The sequence below is a fragment of the Sorex fumeus genome, unplaced genomic scaffold, assembly GCF_029834395.1.
Source record: "Sorex fumeus unplaced genomic scaffold, SorFum_2.1 ptg000014l, whole genome shotgun sequence".
In the NCBI taxonomy this organism is placed as follows: Eukaryota; Metazoa; Chordata; class Mammalia; order Eulipotyphla; family Soricidae; genus Sorex; species Sorex fumeus.
The window spans coordinates 28,013,293-28,033,719 of NW_026606071.1; the positions used below are offsets into that span (position 1 = coordinate 28,013,293).

At 34.4% G+C, this 20,427-nt stretch overlaps 1 protein-coding gene across 2 annotated transcripts in view; it reads right to left on the bottom strand.

Moving 5' to 3' along the window:
* The window catches only part of MYL1 (myosin light chain 1), a 28,163-nt gene extending 14,783 nt beyond the window's left edge, over positions 1–13,380 (bottom strand). Inside the window, exons 1-2 of one of the 2 annotated variants that reach the window (XM_056111810.1) lie at positions 13,138–13,380; positions 1,840–1,867 (exon numbers count right to left, since the gene is read on the bottom strand). In XM_056111810.1, the coding sequence (XP_055967785.1) occupies positions 1,840–1,867; positions 13,138–13,251 (142 nt within the window). In that variant the 5' untranslated portion in view covers positions 13,252–13,380. Of the gene's footprint in view, positions 1–1,839; positions 1,868–2,121; positions 2,147–2,869; positions 2,943–13,137 lie in introns of those variants that run through there. The other variant, XM_056111811.1, reaches the window with a different exon arrangement.
* Between the last annotated feature and the right edge of the window lie 7,047 nt (positions 13,381–20,427).

Below are 20,427 nucleotides of genomic sequence, written 5' to 3' on the forward strand. Positions count from 1 at the left end.
CTGAAATTTCTTCTATATCCAACTGGTTTTATATGCAGAATAATGGGCAGAATAACAGGTTTAATAATCCATAGTAAGTCCCTTTGTCCCTGCTAAGAGTTTTAAGCCTCCTCACTTGATCCTATCACAATTTGGCAGTCACAATGACACAATAAATCAGATATTTGAAAGGATTGGGATATAGTAGTTGAATATGATTCAGCATTACTATCTAATTATGCACTAAAACAAAATGTAAACTCACCAATTGTTTTAAAAAAGAAAAATAGACTTTGCAGTATACTTTTAGATTATTTTGAGTTGTCAGTCATCAACTCAAATAATTTATTTACTTGAGGCCATCAGCCATAATGCAGATAGTTGTGAGTCTGTACTACAGAAAATACCATTTTTCCTTAAATGATGTCCAAACATATTTAGACATTGAAACAGACTTAAAATGTGGAATCCTTTAGGAAGAGAATGGAATATCTAAGTAAGTTCTTATCAAGCATATATAATTATTATTTATACATGGAGAGCCCAGCAAACTATCGAGAGTATCTCGCCCGCACGACAGAGCCTGGCAAGCTACCCGTGATGTATTCGATATGCCAAACACAGTAACAACAAAGTCTCCAATGGAGACGTTACTGGGCCTGCTCGAGCAAATCGATGAACAACGGGAGGACAGTGACAGTGACAGTGACATTGCATATAACACATATAGATATTAGTATAAATAATATTCCAAATTACTAAACCTTTTTTCTTACTCGTTTACAGATATATTGCTGTCTCCATTTATTTGAAAATATGATACTTTCTTTCCAGTACACAATTTCCTCTCTATTTCTTAATGAAGCAAACAAGATTCTAGGGCATGGGAATTTTTGGATCCAAATTTCCAAAACAAGGAAAACTGAAAGTGCTAGGTCAACTATTCAGATCTCTGAACTCTTTAAGAGTTTGATGTTTTCTAGTTAGGAACTATTACTGTATCACTGTCATTTCATTGATTGTCAAATTACTCGAGCAGGTGCCAGTAACGTCTCTATTCCTCCCAACCCTGAGATTTTAGCAGCCTCTTCTTACTCATCTTTTCCCAACAATTGGAGGCTCTTTCAGGGTCAGGGGAATGAGACCTATAGTTAGGAACTAATTCAAAATAATTCTTATATTTTAAAAATTTTTAATAAAAATGATGAAAACTCTAATAATTTTAACCAGTAAAAGATTTTGACCTTTTGATCTTTTGGGTTTTGGGGCAAGAACTAAGACCTCTCTGGGAACTATCTTTCATGCCTAAGGGTAGATAAAAATGTCTAATATTTCATCTATCATTTTATGATAAATGATATCACCTTTTTTTCTCAGTTCAGTTTTGTTCACACCCACTTCCTTATTATTTCTCTCAATTCACTATGGTGCCCCATGAAATGATGCAGACTTGGTGAAAGACAGTTTCATAATCAATTATCCTTTCCAAATTGAATGATTCAAACCTACCAAATCCTATTTTTGGATTATTCAACAAATTAGTTACCCCAAATATATCTTCTTTTGATTATATATTTGCTTTTGCCTACTGCATCAAATTGGTTTCATTTAGCCATCAGTGACTACAAGGACCTACTTTGTGATATTTTTTGTTTTCTTAAACATTTGATTACTGATTATAAGCAAGGGTTTCAGGCTGAGATCATTTATATTTAGAGTGATTGAGAGTATCTTATATTTAGAGTGGCAACACCAGTGGGGATAATTAGAAAGAGCTAATCTCTTCTCAAGGGAGCTGGTTTTCTCACATGCCATCTTTATGAGTGTGCACATATCAACAACTGTATCTTTTAAACTTACCATCCTGTTGTTCCTTAGAGAACTCGATCTGTTAGAAAGAAATTAACCACAAAAAAGTATTTTAACCAAACATAAATGTCCTGATTTTTTAATGTATCCAAGCTCATTCCCTGAGAAATCTTCAAAGTAAGACTCAAAAATCAGCCTACTTTTCAGAGTTCAGGCATAGCTTGGACACTAACAGGTTGAACCATGCAGTGGCATGCCTTGGAGATAAAAGTGATTTTTTTTCAGAAGCTAGGCAGTGCTCTGCCTACATAGAGAAAAGCTCAATTCACTTACCAGCAATCTGGTCAGCACTGAAGGACTGCAGAGGTGAAAAAGAGAAAGAAACAACTAGTAGTCATTCAAATACATTGACAGAATGATTGCTCTCTGATCTGTGGTTTTTAGGAAGTCCTACAAGTGTCATAGAATAAGAGTGTTCCTGCAGATACTTTTGAATCTAGGAAAAATAGAAAGCTATTGCAAAAGATAGTGATGGAACATCTCTACATATTAATCAATGATTTAACAAATGCTAACTCAAATATTTCCTGGAATGATGTATTTAAGACATGTGTAATAGAGCTACACTGCATTTAAAAAATACAGAAGATCAAGTTAAGATCAAGTTAAATCTTCCTTTCCTTTAACCGGTTGATTTTTACCCTATGCTTTGAAAGTCATTTACTTAGTTTTAGCTTTCTTAACATCTGAATGTTTTAAAGGCAGAGCATTTTGCAATATTTGCAGGTTACTCCCTCTAGTTTAAATATGATCAATCTAATATGATAGAGAGTTAAAGGTGGTGAAGCATAAAGTTTCACTTTGGGTGGTAAGATGCGTTTTTTTTCAGTTGGCAGAGTAGTTGCAATTAATCTTTTCTTTCTGCAATCCCCCTCGACAAAAAAAATCAAAAATATTCTTAGAGACTCCTATTAAATAGATTCTCGTTTCAATTCTACTCTTTCCCCCATTCTTCTCAATATAATCAAATCCACTACATAGATTCTCTGATAAACGGCAAACAGTTTCTCACAGGACCCACCATGATGGAGCTGCTGAGTTGCAAGACAGCGGAGAGGCTGGAGAGCTGAGGGCTGCGGCTGTCCCTTAGTGGGGGCCTCCCTGGCTAAGGCTTCCTTTTATTTCTGGGGAAGCTGTGACCTCACAGCTAGCTTAAGGTTTCAGAGGGAAGTGGCCACTCCCCTGGAGAGTTCTTTAGCTTTCTTAGGGCACAGGAAAAGAGGGATCTGCACTCCGAGGACTATTTTTAGGAAACCAGAACCTAGGAGTGGACAGCCATAGGGAGACTGGAGTCTCTTTTACTTTTATGGTCTTTAACCCTGAGATACTCTCTTAGAACCTCCTTTTTGGAGGAGCTTCTAACTTGTTCCCCAAAGAGGAGCTTAGAGTTTTCCAGAGGGTTCTGACTGACGCTTTCTTTTCATAAATTATGGACTTTTCAAACATCAAACGATCAAGGTTCAGTATTAATGGAACTTCTTGGGTGGAACTGGTTTGGAATTTCAAATGACAGCTGCTATAGAAGGAACATGGTCTGAAGTTGTCTCTTGTGGCAAAGTTCAGAGGACTTTGAGAAGGTCACACACACACACACACACACACACACACACACACACACACACACACACTGTGTGCATGTATTTTCATGATTCACATAGGTGACAATCCAGTCTGGTCTTAAAATCTTTGAGTAATGACCACTCTGGAAAGTTGCTTTCTCAGAAGTGTGGACTTTATGTAAAACACAAATGTTTTTTAATCACCATTTTATTTTTTATTTATTTTATTTTACTTTTTATCTCCATTTTAAATTGTTCTCTCTTAGTTATCACATTATGGTGGGTATTTTTCTCCCTCCTTATATTTTTGGAATGTCTGAAGTTCTTCTGAGATGGAAGGCAGATTATTTTATCTTCTTTTCTCCTAAACTTTGTCTTTAAAAATTGAAAAATTTTGAGTAGGTTTTTGTGAAAAATGATTCTGTCTTGTGAAACTTATGACTCTGTCTCCACACTTAGAACAGAAAGAACCCCAAAGCAAGACTGTGGAATGCAAAGTTGAAGCTTAGCATCTTATAGCCATCTAAGGAATGGGATGGAAATGAGTTTTTATGTCAGTTTATCTTTAAGTAGAGGGCAGTGCCCTTCATAGAAAATACTTGAATATTTTGAAGAGGTACTGAGGAAAATTAAATCCTATGTTAGCCACAAAAATTCAGATCTGTTTATGAGTTTGTACAAATTTTAAGTAGTTCACAGTTATAAAGTATGTTGCAGATAAATTTGAGTTTAGGTAGTTTCAGCAACTTTTTAAAAGGAATGGCTACAAACGTCATAAAGTCTCCATAGAAGCATATGAGATGAATGTATACTTGCAGCCTTCTCTCAGATTATCTGAGAAGAAATCAACATTTAAATGCATATCATTTTGTCCAAAGTTTGCAAGTAGTGAGGAAAATCTCCAAGAGTCTTGAATCTCAAAATGAAGATTAGAAGTGCAATTTAAAAATTATGAGTGCCTATGTAAGCAACTATTCACAAATAGATTTATAGTTTGAGAGGTTATTAGGAAATAGATTTACCAGAAAAGTTTTTAAATACCATGAAAATTTAAGGGTGGTGGAAAAGACAGATGAAAATTTATGACCTTTAATCAAGTATAATTTGAAGCCTAATGTTTTTTTTTCTTTGCTGTTTTTTGGTTTCTGGCCATATAAGGTGCTCAAGGCTCATTCCTGGATCTGTACTTAGTGATCCCTGCTGGCAGTTCTCAAGGGACCATATGCCAGTACTAGGGATCAAATCAGAGTTAACTGCATGCAAGGCAAGTTCCTTAACCCCATATACTATCTTTCTAACCCTGAGGCCTCAGGAGTTTTGACTGTTGTGTGTGTTGTGTGTGTGTATGTGTTTAGTCTTACTGTATTTCTATAATAGGGTCATTGAATGTGAATTTAATTCACATTTAATTAACTGTATCTGACTGATATTAAGAGTTAACATAAAACTTTAGTAGAGAGGCTGGAGATGGAGTATAGCTGGTAGGGTGCTTGCCTTGCAAGAAGACAATTGGGTTCATACCCCAGATCCCCACATAGTCTTCTTGAGCCCTGCCAAGAGCAATCCCTGAGCACAGAATCAGGAGTAAGCTCTGAGCACAGCTGGATATGGCCCAAAGCCAAAACAAAAATCTTTACTAGAGCTTTTGTCAATAAGCTTTTTTCCAACTATTTGGTGTAAAGTTTTCTTATTATTAAAATTAAAATGGCAGACAGTTGTCAGCCTATTTTATTCTGATTTTTCTATGTATATTTTCTCTACCTAGGAAGTATGTTACTTTAAAAAAGTCTATCAAGAAACAAAGTAAACATACAAGCAAGCTATTGACAACAGTAGAGAGGACTAGAGTATTGCCTAGTTTTAAAAAAAATGAACTGTAATGTAAAACTTACAATTTCAAGATACTGAACGGAAATTCCATTGATTCATTTTGCATATAACAAAAGTTTCTTATCTCTTTCTTGGTGTTTTAATGATGAAGTAATTAGCTCTTTGAATGAAGTCAGATCTGAATACAAAATTTTAGCTAATTTGGATTATCATTCTAAGGTTTTTAACCTCTCTAGCTCTGTAAAAATACCTTGTCTATATTACATGCTCAATAGATTTTCATTTGTTAGAACCATTAAAATTCATGTATAGTAAAATCTTCCTTCAAACAGAAATGCCACCTTTAGAATATCATATTCCCAAGGAAGGGAGTTGGCTAGCTCCTTAATTTTTAGAAAAAGTTTTTTTTCCTAACCTAGAAACTTGAGAATAACTTTATCATACATTTTTTTATGGCTTGTGCTCTACTTGGTATTGAATTTAGTTTATAAGGTAGTGAATTATAACTTCTTATTGCAACATCTATGATTTTTAATAGCATATAAATGCTTATTTGCATAGTTATCTAGTTATTTTTTGTGAATTTGAACCCCAATGGTGCAAGGGTCTACTCCCTGCTCTCTGCTCGGGGGACATTCCTGGACCATATATGTTGCTGAGGATCTAATCAGGGTTAGTTGCATATATGCAAGTGCTTTAATCCCTAACTTTCTGGCCCCTACAGTTTTTCTTTGTGAGGCAGTTTTCTAATATAATTCATTTAGTTTACTAAAATGATTATAGAAAAAGTAAAATTGATGAAATATAGAAGGAGTTGATTTATAGGAAAAATACTAAGATGTATTTAATCAATACCTGGAATTGATGGAATTAAAACTAGATCTATGAAAAATGGATGAATCTATAATAATTTTATCTATAAAAATTGATGGAATTAAAATAAGATCTATAAAAACTGGAGCCAGAGAGATATTATATGAATTATGACTCTTGCCTTTCTTGCAATTAATCCAAGGCAACATACAAGCACCACTGGGAGAGACCCCTGAGCACAGAGCTGGGAATGCCTCTGAGTACAACTGGGTATGATCAAATGTCCCTCGCAAATAGAATAATACAAGAAGATATTGATTAAAAGCTGTATGGAAGAGATGACATGTTGCATACTAAGGGGAAAATGTCCTATGTGGGAACATAGACTACAGCTTTAAAGATCTTCATCAAGGCACAAAGGGTCTGATAGCTGATAAGATTAAATGAGGAAATTAAGTTAAGCAGGGAGGTTTTCAATCAAGAAAACATTACTATAAGTTGTCTGATTTAGCACCTGGCAGAGGTCTAAAATATGGATAATTTAAATCCTAATGAGCACGTCATTAATTTTTACACTCATCTCATAGTTACTAGAATTTACTAGAAGGCATAGAAGGCCCACAGATGAGATATTATGGTCCAGTGGTGTTTTTTCTTCCTTTACATGTTATTTTTTGTTTTGAAAATACAAGCATTAAAAAAATTTCTGCATGTGTGTTAAGAAATTTTAAATGTTTGTCTTACCATACCTATCTGGAAAAAAAAGCTGCTTTTGTGAAAGCACAAATTTATGGATATTGATATTACCAAGATTTGAGGTCTTTTAATACTATGGAAAGATAATTAGGTGATAATCAAAGTACTTATAATTTTGTCTTGGATTTTTTATTTCAAATTATGCCTCCTTTCATTATATGCTCCTTGTATCTGGTTTATTATTTCTCAGATATAAAACTTGATTCTCTATGATTTTTACAACTTCTTATGATTTTACATTGTGAGTTTCCCATACTTTTTTTGTTACAATCTACCCATTTTAAAAAGTGTAAATGAAATTTTTAGAATTTCAAGATGTAACATATTGTTGGGCTGGAGCAATAGCACAGCGGGTAGGGCATTTGCCTTACAAGCGGCCGGGTCAGCGGACCCAAGTTCAATTCCTCCGCCCCTCTCAGAGAGCCCAGCAAGCTACGGAGAGTATCTCGCTCGCACGGCAAAGCCTGGCAAGCTACCCGTGATGTATTTCGTATGCCAAACACAGTAACAAGTGTCACAATGGAGACATTACTGGGCCCGCTCGAGCAAATTGATGAACAATAGCAGGACAGTGACAGTGACAGTGAACATATTATTAAATAAAAAGAAGTTAAACAAAGTATAATTTCATACAATGTGTTCAAGTAAGTTTTATAAATAGGAGCTAGCATACTATTGAGCATTTTTTATTATGAAAAATTTCACTTCCCATAGTAGAAGGAAGGATATTAAGTTGAAAATTATGTAATTTTTATATTTGAGAGAAACTTTCTGTCATCAACTCATTAATATTAATTTATCACTTCAATAACAAAAATTTACCATCAATATAATTCAAATTTTAACTACTTTAACTAGTGCAATTTTTCCATCCAAATTCCTCTTTGGAGTGAAAAACAAACTTTAAAGGTTGATGTAGAAATTAACTATAGATGGCCAATTTTCTTCCTTCCTTTCTTCCTTCCTTCCTTCCTTCCTTCCTTCCTTCCTTCCTTCCTTCCTTCCTTCCTTCCTTCCTTCCTTCCTTCCGTCCTTCCTTCCAACCTTTCTTTTGTATGTTTTAGCTGTACCTTGTGGTGCTTAGAACTTACTCTTGGCTCTGTGTTCATGGGTCACTCCAGTGCAAGGATAGAGCTAGGATTCACTGCATGCCAGGCAAATGTCTTAACCCAATACTATCTTTCTGGCCCTCAAACCCTATTTTCATCTAGAATATCTTCTTTATATAGAGACAGGTATGAAGAGAAGCAAAGAAATCTAGTGTCAGCAGATTGAATATAATCCTTTCCTCAATTTCCATGAGTCAGATGGTACTTAATACTAGGTAATTATGAAACAAGTTCTGAAGTTGTCTTGCCAGAGGGTTTATTTGCAGTACTAAAATGTTGAGAGGCTAAATTTGGCACTGTCACTTTGTGATCTCCTTGTCATGGAAAGATTTTTATTATCTTTAAAATTAAAAAGTGCTATTTATTATTGATTGGTAAGCATATTTACCTCATTCCAAACTTCATTTTATTTTACAAAGACCTTAAATTTTTATAATTTGAAAATGTAATGTTGGTGAGTTTGGACTGTCCTTTAATATTTTCCTACTCCATTCCACTATTCATTTCTTTCACAACCTAGGTGTTTGAATGAGAAAGCTTGCATCTGCTTCCTGAATCTCAAATGTTTTAATTTTGATATTCACAACACTCATGGATTAATATTACAATTGGTTGACATTATATTTGCTTTTAAAACTAATTTTTATTATTTGGGCCAGAGTGATAACACAGGTGGGGTGGTCTTTCCCTTGCACACAGCTGACCTAGGTTTGATCCCTGGCACCACAAACAATTCCTCTGAGCACCCCTGGGCATGGGACCGGGGTTAAGCACAGCTGCGAATGTGAAAAAAATTAAATAAATGAATAAATATATAAAAATGAAAAAAATAGTCACTACATTTAAGAGCATTAAATATATACTGATGTCATTTTTTCTTCTGGCTTTATTGAAATATAAGTGGCATACGTAAGTTCAAATTATAAAATATGTTGATTTCGTTTACATATTGCAAAATAATGACCACAATATTTTATCATCATTTTACATGTTTAATTAATTTGTTGTGATGAGGAAGTTTATCGATACAGCTTTAGTTTGCAATACTGTATGTATTTTAAGGGTACAATTTTACCCTTTGCTTTGTCAATTTTATGCTTTATACCCATTTTTTATAATTAATTCAATCACTTTAGGTTATAGTTAACACAGCTGACGCTGGCTTATCCTGATATGATTAATCCTAATTCTTTCTCCCACTTACTAATTGTTTCATCATGGATAAGGCTTGGATAATCGATTCATTGTGAATAGTGTTTAAATATGCTCAGAACCTTATTTATGCTTAGTTTTCTTTTCTTGCAAAGCTAGTATTAAAAAAGCACAAGTATTGTTTGGAAAATGAAAGAATAAAATATGAAATATAGCCCATTCACTATGACTAACATTTAGTATACTAAAAGGGGTTAAAATATTTCCAAAGCCTGGGCTGGAGCAATAGCACAGTGGGTAGGGCATTTGCCTTGCACGTGGCTGACCCGGATTCGATTCCCAGCATCTCATATGGTCCCCTGAGCACCGTCAGGAGTAATTCCTGAGTTCAGATTCAGGAGTAACCCCTGTGCATCGCCAGGTGTGACACAAAAAGAAAAAAAAGATATTTCCAAAGCCTTTTATATGATAGGATATCATTTGACTTTCCTAACAATTTGAAGTGTGATTTTGTGTTAAAGGAGGAAAAAAATTAGACAGATTAGCCTGAAAAATATCCTATACCTGGACCAGAATCAATATTGTGTTGTATAAATACCTATTTTCTTTACTAAGAACCAATATTTATTGCTTCTTTACTAAGAAACAATAAATACATGCATTTATTGGGTAAGCTAGATTTCCATTTACTCATTAAACTAGAAATTTAAATCTGGACCCCTCCACCTCATAAGTATATTTTAAAGTTATCTTTGCTGTGTAATTTGTGATGTGATGAACTTCTGTCAATGCATTCTGAAATGTTACAACACTGTTTGTAGTATCGACCACCATCAGGGATGACCAGATTAAGTAGCAAATACAATGAGAATTAAAATTTAAGCAGCATAGTGATAGTCATGATTGTAATTCCTTAAATAAACTTTAGTATATAAATTAAGGCATGCATCATGCAAAAAAAATCACACATTAAATATTCAAACCTAGGCACAATGCTATCTGTTTAATTAACCACTTTGTTATTTCATTTGGTTTCAGTTTGGAGAAATAAATTTATTCATAAGTAAACTTATATAATAAGTTTAGTATATTCACATCTATCACATTCACAGTAGATTTTAATTTCTACACTTGAAATTTTGTGAGGAAGTATCCTACATCATTATTGGAAGTATCAGATTTTTCAAGGACTGCCCACCGCAGTAGGTTATTAGCAGTATTTAGTTTTGGGAAGGATACTCATGAAATTCGTGGGGGCAGAACATCAAGTAGCCATTACCTCAGAAAACATCAAAGGTTTTATATCAGAGCAACTGAAAACATGTTCTAAACAAATAACCACCTAACCAGAAAATCAGATTGGAAAGCCCATCAGGAACTGGTAAAATTAATTCATAACATCCAAGATTTTAATATTATGGGTTGTCAAATATATTCCCACTGAACATGGTAAAATAATTGATGAAATATAGGTATTTTCTGGAACCTGCATTGAAGAATTAAATATTACCATTGCTATGTCTATACAAAGTCTATTATGCATAAACTTTAACACTTCTCAAAGTCTAAAGGACAGGTAGTATTCTAATCTTATTTGATTTATGAAAGTAAATTTAAAATCCAATTAAAGTGTATCCTTTATTGAGTTTTTAGAAAGTTAATGAACATATATAATAGCTCTATTAATTTCTTTAAAGTTCATTTTCTCTGCTTGAAAAAAGTTTATAACTTATGAGGCAATGTAGCTAGAAACATCATTAAGTGATTAAAAGCATCATAATATAAAATATTTTAATGTACATTTTAATTAGTCTTGTTACCTACATGGATGAAATTAAAATTCACAAAGTTTTCAGTTGTGTCAAATTCTTTGGCTCTGTTATAATACTTTTAAATATGCATGATTTATGCTTAATGAGCACAAATCATTGAAGGCATTTAAATCCCTTTTTTAAAATATGTTCGTTTTAATCCTATGTTGGCTCACCACTCTTATTCTACTTGAAATGAGCTTTGTGAGTGAAAGCTAAAAGTTACTTTCTTCCTTATATTTATTTAGTTTTTCTTCCTTGGTTTGTGTCCCTTATTGGGATCCTTCACTCTCAGGTTTGGCAATAAAATGATGAAAATGGAACATACACCCTTTTACAGAATGTGTCTAGGAGCAGTTCCTTCTTTCACTTAGTTGTAGTAACTCATACTAGCATTAAGTCAGCACATATATAGAAAATGAAAAATGTCAAAATTTTTAAAGCATGTCTTCTCTACTATGAACAGAGAATCATTTTAATTTGGGTTCATTTCTCCCTTATTTACTTATTCTTAGATAGCTCCTTGGAGAAGAGTATGCATGCCCATTTTCTTAGTGGGATGCTTCTTATGCTTCTTAAGTCAAAAAGGCAGTATTCCGCTTTCCAGATGTTTGTAATTTCAGACAAAAAAAGATGACATTGTTTTATAAATCACAATAGTATAAAGAGAGGTAGCTTTAACACTGATTCACATCTAGTGTTGCTATAGATCAGAAACTCAAAGAATAGAGACAATTCAAATAACTGTCGTGTCTGTAACCACCTTCTTTAATAATTTAGTCAATGTGAATCTATGAGGATAGACTAATTTCCAAGTCATTGTTGGGTATTAAAGCTTTGATTTCCTCTATTATATATAGTCCTCATACATAAAAACATTGATTAAAAGTTCTAAAATGTAACATATTCCTCTAAAAGAAATATTCATTAAGAATAGTTTTAAATAAGTATTTGATTCTATTATCAACTTTTCTCACATATGACTTCAGATACCTGCATACTTATGATAAAATAGTGTAATAAGCAACTTGTACTCTGAAACATAAAATTTTATGATTAGTTAGAAAGTTATAGAATTGTGAATCATCTATTTAACTTCCATGAAAATATCTAAGGATGATCTAATAACATTTACGTCTGGAATATTAAAACTATGATTATAATAAAAGTGATTAAAATGTTGACTTTTAGCATTATCATTGCAAGGAAATAATGTTGTTAGTACAATTCAGATTTATTATGTACAAAACTTTTGGCTTATGCAAAAAAGATAACCTCATAGGAACTTTCACCCTTTAATTTCCATATAAGGAAGGTTGTTTAGAAGATGATTTTCAAACTGTCCTTTGAACCAATGAGATCCCAGAAAATGAGGGAATGGTGCACATTTGAGGGATCACATCATTGAGAGTAATCAGTCCATACATTGCACCTTTTACTAAAATCAGATAATCTTTCATCAGTGCAGAACTTTAGTCACAACAAATGTTGACACAAAAATCAATCACACTCTCACTTCAAAATCAATATGCAAGAGCACAAAAATTAAAAGCCATACAATGAACATTTTTCTAATATTTGAGAGGGGCTTAGTTTCATTTAGAAGCAACCCACACATTCGGAATTAACGACTGTACTTAAGTAAACATGATGCCAGTTATAGTCACTGAAACACTTGAATGCATAATTATAAGCACCGAGACCTCATCTGGTGTAGTATTAGGATTTGTAACATAAAACTGAAGAGGGAATTAATTTGAATTGCAAAAGTGTCTTTTCAGTTGAAATATAAGCAGCTGTCAAATAAATACAATCAGGACAACTGGGTCATCAGCTGTTTTTAAACACTGAAAACTATTCAGGGCTAAAACTTTCCTTTTGATGTAGTGTTAAAGTAAGGTTTCCACATAGAATAGATCCAAAACAAATAATTATAAAACATCCTTTTCCTTGTGTACTTTATGCTTTCCTTACATTTTTTTCACAATTTAAGAGGAAAAGAACAACAGAGAAGAAAGAAAAAATGGAGCAAATGAACAAATCCAGGTTTACACACAATGCCATGTTCACAATTATTTTGCTCAGATGATGTTTGAGTTTTATTTTTAAATAAGAACTCTACTCTCAAATTAACCCGTTCATTCAGTAATACTACTTCATATTTCCCTCAATGAAAAAAATCTATTCGTCTGCAAGTTCCTAGAGTTCTTTACTGTTGAAAGATGTTTCAGTGACCAAACAATTCACCCATTTCGTTACCTTAATGGCAGAGAGGTCAATTTTTTCTTCTTTGGGTTTGGCTGGGGCGGGGGCAGGAGCCGGGGCTGGGGCAGCCGCCGCTGCGGGTTTCTTCACCTCCTTCTTTGGTGCCATTTTTGTTTAAAAGGATGGGTTAAAAAAAGAAGAGCACCTTCAAAAAGAACCTGTCAAAATGATTCTTGGAAGAGGAGTGCTGGTTCGGTTGATCAAGAGCCCAGAGTCGTGAAGGTGGGTCCAGAGTGTTACATGGTATAAGGGCATGCATATATATTTCACTTAGTGCCTAATAGAATCTTGACACATGCGGCTGGATTGGACAGTTCGCTAGTCAAGGGGGATGGCATTCCGGCTCAGACTATAAATGGAATCTAAAGGGTCAGGGCTTCATCAATTTTTTTAAGCTCCTCTTGCGTTTTTTTCACCTCCATATATAAGGGAGAAAGTTGTAGGACAAAGCTCGCTTCAGATCCTGTGGTGACAGTAAAGTAGATTGATACTTTTTCTTGGTAGAATTACACTTCTGCTGAGGTTGTAAATCTTTTTTTTTTCCATGCCTAAGAAACTACTGAAGGATTTGATTTCAACTTGGACGTTTGGCAGGGAGGATCACCAACTTTCACCCAGCCTTTGCTCATGCTCCTCCCTCTTTCCATAATTTGCAGGAAAACGTTGGTCAGCAAAGATGTGGTAGTGTTTAAAAATAAACAGGGGACGTATAAGGAAAGTCCCCGTCTAGTCTTAATTTCCCTTCTAGCAAGCACAAACTCTACTGTTCGTGTGTGTTGTACAGTATACCGAGAAAAAAAAAACACCACCAAAATCAAAACTACTTCCTACTAGTTTCCTTTCTATGATGAAGAAAGGCAGATGGAAAGGAAAATGACATAAAACTAAACATTTTGCTAGGCAACTTTACTATGGTAAACAGACTTTAGGCCAAAATGGATACTTTTCCACTAAGTTTCTTAATGGCATAAATTCTAATTACTTATCACTCATTTTCAAATACTACTAGAATGTTAAAATTTAAGCTTCCCTCACTAGAGAAATATTTCTCAATATTTTTCAATAGAGAAGTTATTTTAATTATTAAGATGTACAAGTTTTGGTAATTTGAAATTTTTATTTTTTTGGTAATGACTTTTTCTTTTTGTAAGCCTAGATTTTCATATTAAGAGGCATAAGGTTATACAATGTATTATTCTTACCTGTTCTGTAATAAAATTTAATTATTGTAATAAATTTAACTGCTGTGTAGTTATTAAATAGATTTTTTAAGTATTTGGTTTGGGATTTAAGATTTAAAAGGAGTACACTTAAACATTTATATATGAGCATCTAAAAAAGTTCTATGTATGCATATTCATATGTTTGCTGTATCTGAGCAAAATATTGAAATTAAAACATATTAATTCATATAAAGAAAGAGGTAGTTTGATTTTGCAATATATATCAACTCCTTTGTGGTACCAACTATGAATTTAAAGAGGAGAATATGTCGTGCATAAGCACCTTTCCTAAGGGTATATGCTGGCAACTCCACCTTACTGTGAATATTAACCTTGACCATGTGGCTATGATATTGTTTGATAGTCCCCTCCCCCAAACCTGAAATCTAGTCCAGATGTAAGAAAAACACCAATCAAAACTAAACTGAGGGACGTCATTTTATAATTCCCTTAACAAAAATTTTTAAAAGCGAAAATTCTAAGTCCCAAGTTATGTGAGTCTTAGAAAGCACAATAAATTAATGTAATGCAGTGTCCTAGCATGAAAATGGAACAGAAGGTAAGATTTGAGGAAATCTCTTTAGCTCCTTAGTGAAAATGTTATATTGACATTTGTTCATTTAATCATTATCATCAGAGGAAATTACGGGTAAAGTATGTGGGGAACTCAATGTTTCTGTAAATATGAAATGATTACAAAGTTGAAAACTTTCTTCAAAACAAGAACTGAAACTTTTATTAAAAAATGGATCTTGAAATCTCAAAAAGGAGTAAGGTTCTTTTATGGTTAAGTTTCTTTGTGTTTGGTCTGTATAGGTGTATAAAAGAAATGGAAACAAATCATCACTTAGAGCACTGCAGTGATTTTTTTAAATGTTAAGAGTCATTGTAAACAATTCATATGTCACTTATTAAGTAATTATTAGTTACATACAGAGAAAGAAGATAATACTGAAAAAATAATCTAGAGACCTTCTAGAAGTAGAGTTCTGAATAATTTAATATGATAATAAGAATAAATATGAAATTTCTTTCTTGACCTCTACTTTTTGTAAGATGATGTGACAAGACTTGTAAGGGGGGAAAAAGGACAACAGCTGAGGAATCATATTCTCAGCGACAGCTGACACACTCCCTGCCCAGATCTTGCAAGTGTTCCTCATGCTTAACTGTACTATTTGCTATATAAGATTCTTTTTTTAGCTGTTTGCCAAAGCACAGTGGAATGGTGAAGAAGGTACAAATTCAAGACCAAAGATGCTTCCATATATGACCTTCTCAACTTATTCTCTGCTTTCAATTTTTTTTACCATATGGTCAGCATTTGTAACATATTAATCCATTTCTTATATGACAGTGTAGGTTTTTGAGTGTTTCTGCTAAGATAAAATTCTTGTTTTCTATTTGGAAATACTGGATTAGGAAATGAGAGCCTTCAGTAATTTTTCTTCCTCTCACTGGTCCTTATCACAATCTGCCACACTAATGGGGAAACCTCATCTATTTCATAAGTGATACTTATTTTATAGTTTTTGACCACTGACTCTAATTAGCCATCAAGATTATTGGAGCAACAAGACAGATTTGGTGTTTATTCTGTTGGGTGCTGATAGGTTAAAGCTCTGATAGACAATAGCAACTAAATGCAATGATGGTAAATTTTCATACATAATACAAAGAATACAAATTGAATGCCATGAAAACAATTACTTAATGTGGTATAGCTATTCAGTTTCTATGAAGATTTTGGAAAATCTGAGTTTTCAACTTCAGTATGAGTGGAGAACTGAAAGAACAGAACAAATAGCTCTCAAATAATTAAAGAGAGAAAAGGAGAAACTTGAAGTACTAGAGAGTAAAATGATAGGAAATAGTACTAGAATGGTCTTGGATTAAATTCTTCAATTTCTTTGATCTGAGGAATAGAGAAAGCAAGAAAGGAAGAGAGAGAGAAAGAGAAATGAATAGAATATAGAAACTCTTGGCAAGCTGGATCTAATTTTAATAAATGTTGTGAGGTACTCAAACTTTATAATGAATATGTAATTTGGTATAATAAGTGTAATTGTATTAACTAAATGAGCTTTTGGGGAGAAGGTTGGAATTGAGGTCACACACTGCAGCGCTCAATCTATTCTTAGCTCTGTGCTCAGGGCAAGTGCTGGCAGTGCTCAGGAAACCAGATGTGGTTCCGAGGATCAAATCCAGTCAACTCCATGGAAAAAAATATAAATGAGTTTTTCATAAGAAAAAGCAAGATCATTTTTAGGGGCTGGAGTGATAGCAAAGCAGGTAGGGTGTTTGCCTCGCATGTGGTCAACCCAGGTTTGATTTCCAGCATCCCATATGGGCCCCTGAGCACCACCAGGAGTAATTCCGGAGTAATTCCTGAGTGCAGAACCAGGAGTAACCCATGTGCACTGCCGGGTGTGACCCAAAAAGAAAAAAAGTCAAGATCATTTTTAAAGTAAGTTTTTTAAAAATGTGTAAATATTGACAAGTAAATAAACAGCAACAACTTTTAATAGACTCTTCATTTCCCTTTTTAATCTTGAGCGAAGTCAATTATTCTTATTTCTTAGATACAGTGTAAACTATTACAGAGCTCAAAGTCACATTTTTCCCATAAGCTATAAACACAGATTTTAGATTTCATTGAAACTCCTATTTTGATGATACTGCAGTATATAAAGTTTATTATCTCTATTGCTATAGTTGATTGAGATAGGTTTAGAATAAGCTATTCTTTTCAAAGAGGGTTTAACTTTAGATGTGAAATCATTACTTATGATTTTGGAAAACGATTTTAATGCAGATGCACATTAGACTTCCTTATTTATCTATTAATTTACTATACACTGAACTTTGTGAAAAACAGTAGTAAAGTAATAAAGCAATCAGATAGGTCTAAAACATAAAAAAGGCATCTGTGACCTCAGGAAATTTATTATTCAACAAACACTTATTAAGTGGCTACCATGTTCCAGGCTTTGTGCTGGACATGGGGAATGTAGTGAGAAAAAACTTGAGCTTGTTGTCTGGTGAGGGAAAGAAGCACTGATATAATCTTCATCTAAGCAGATATAATTCTATCATTTAGATGAGTATTTGATAGAGGATATACATGAGCCTCAAGACTCATGTCTTGGGCTGGAGTGACAGCACAGCAGTAGGGCATTTGCCTTGCATGCAGCCAGCTCGGCACAGCCAGGTTCGATTCCTCCGCCCCTCTCGGAGAGCCCGGCAAGCTACCGAGAGTATCATATTCAATATGCCAAACACACAAGTCTCACGATGGAGACGTTACCTGGCCCGCTCGAGCAAATTGATGAACAACGGGAGGACCGTGACCGTGATACATGAGCCTATGAGACTTTGAAGCAGGAAAAATAGAGAATCAATGAAGTACTTATTGTGTAAAGGGTTGCGTTGAGAATAAGAAGAAAGGAAATAATAGGTAAAGGGTAGAGAAGAAGGATTCTAAAGAAAGAAAAGAGCAACACATCATCTTAATATGGGCTGCCAGGGACTGGAGTGATAGCACAGTGGGTAAGGCGTTTGCCTTGCGTGTGGCCAACACAGATTCAATTCCCAGCATCCCATGTGGTCCCCGGAGCACCCCAAGAGTAATTCCTGAGTGCAGAGTCAGGAATAACCCCTGTGCATCACTGGGTGTGACCCAGAAAGCAAAAAAAAATGGGCTGCCATATATAATAGATCTAATATTTATGCAAAATAAATATCAAAGCAATGAAAAATTAAATGAAAGTAAAAAGTAGATTGAAAGTTTCTGCATATACACTTCAAATAAAATATTCACAATGAAAAAAACTTGACTTTGTTAACTTTGTATGTGTAGAACAACTTAATACTATATGTTCAACAGGTTACAACAAAGAGTAGATTGTGGCATACTCAAAAAAAATCTTGATGTTTGTGAGCAAAGGAGGAGGCATAGAACATCATTTCAATTTGATAGTGAAGACTTTGAGTAAGAGAAAGAGCAATCTCATCAGCACCAGAAATTCAGCATGTCTCTTGATTTATGCCAGTAATTTTCTGAAGTAACTGAGTTTTTTAGGTGTGTTTCTTACACATAAAATTCATCAAAAACCATGGACATTATTTTATATTTCCCCAAATATTAGGACATTGATGGTATTTAGTAAAGTTTTATTTAATTTCATTGGAATGTGGTCTTTATAACTCATGTATACATTCTAAAGGAAAGAGGTTGTTGGTTAGTTAAGAATATAGAAGAACACAGTTAACAGGACCAGAGAAATATTACAGTGAGTAGGGCATTTGTCTTGCACACTGCTGACTAGGGTTTGATCCCCAGCTCTGCATATGGTTCCCTGAGCACCAGCAGGAATGATCCTGAGTGCAGAGCCAGAAATAAGCCCTGAGTACCAGAAGGTATGGCCCCAAAACCAAAAAATAAAGAAAAACAAAGAAAAGGGAAAAACCGAATAAGTTAAACAGGAGAGGGGGGGGGGGGGAGGGAGGGAGGGAGAAAGAGAGAGAGAGAAAGAGAGAGAGAGAGAGAAAGAGAGGGAGCTCAGTAGGCTAAAGCATGTGCTTGGCAAACCGGCACTGCAGTTTCCTGAGCACAGCCCTGACCACATATCAGTGAGTAGCCTCTGAATGCCAACAGCTGTGACCCAAGACCCAAAACCCAAACCAAACAATCTAGAATATAGTAAAAGATAATCATAAAAATTGAAGTTATTCATATAAAATACATTAATGACAATCAAGATTTGTTCTGGTATAAGGAAGAAATGTCATGGAGAGATAGTATAGGAAGCTATTTATCTCAGCACCACATATGATGCCCCCAAGACCTGTAGGGGCTCTCTCCTGAGCACAGAGCCAGGAATAAGGCCTGAGCACTACTGGGTGTATCCCAAACTTCCACTACTACCAAAAAAAGTTTTCTTTTGATTCACCTGTTTAAGTTAAACAAGAATTGACTTAGGTATGTCAGGACTAATATGTATAAATATAAATGGTATTATATAAATAATAGTTATTTCTGAGTTGCAAAGTTGTAAACTTTCTTTGCTTATATATTTCCTATTTTTCTCTTATTGCAGTCTGCTTTTATAATAAATAAACAATAAGTCATTTAAAAGTCCACAATAAGGATTAGATGTAAGCATGTAATGCAGAGTTCATATAAAACTCCCTACTTAAACTTTTGGGCTGGAGTGATAGCACAGCAGGTAGGGCATCTGCCTTGCACACGACCAATCCGGTTGCCCCTCTTGGAGAGCTCAGCAAGCTACTGAGAGTATTTCGCCTGCCCGGCAAAGCCTGGCAAGTTACCAGTGGTGTATTTGATATGCCAAACACAGTAACAACAAATCTCAAAATGGAGACATTACTGGGCCTGCTTGAGCAAATCAATGAACAACAGGAGCACAGTGCTACAGTGCTACTTAAACTTTCACTTAAGACTCATAGTATCTCCCTTCCATGTTTATACAGCTTATATCATTTCTGTGTGAGAACTATGAGAAAAATTGCCCGTGATTAGCACTTGAAATAAGTGGGCTTCATGTTATTCCATGCCACTACTGCTGCTTCTCTAGAGTTTAGCCCCTAGTTGGCAGATACACTCTTCCCAATAATTTGCTTACCAAAGCACATCTCTCACTGGCAATTTATTTCCCTGTCTGAGAGCTATCTATAAATTACAATCCATATTTGGTGGATGAGATTTAAATGGAAAGCACATCTTCTTATTGACTTTTTCCACTTAACAAATTGAATAAAAAGTAGAGTTCATGATGGTTCTGAATCCCTCAAGCACTAATGAGCAACAGTTCTCCACTTGCCTCATCAGGAATCATATTGTATTTGTGATTTATTCAGATAATGATTATGTAGTTCATAAAGTCCAGCCTGAAAGTTAAAGCATGTGGTGAATGATTGAAATATCCCTTTGACAATTGGCTAGGGAAATGTGGTTTACTTCTAACTATGTGGGCTTTGACAATTATTTTTAGCTTCTGACAAGCCAATATACAAAACAAGAGGAATGAATAGGGTCTTT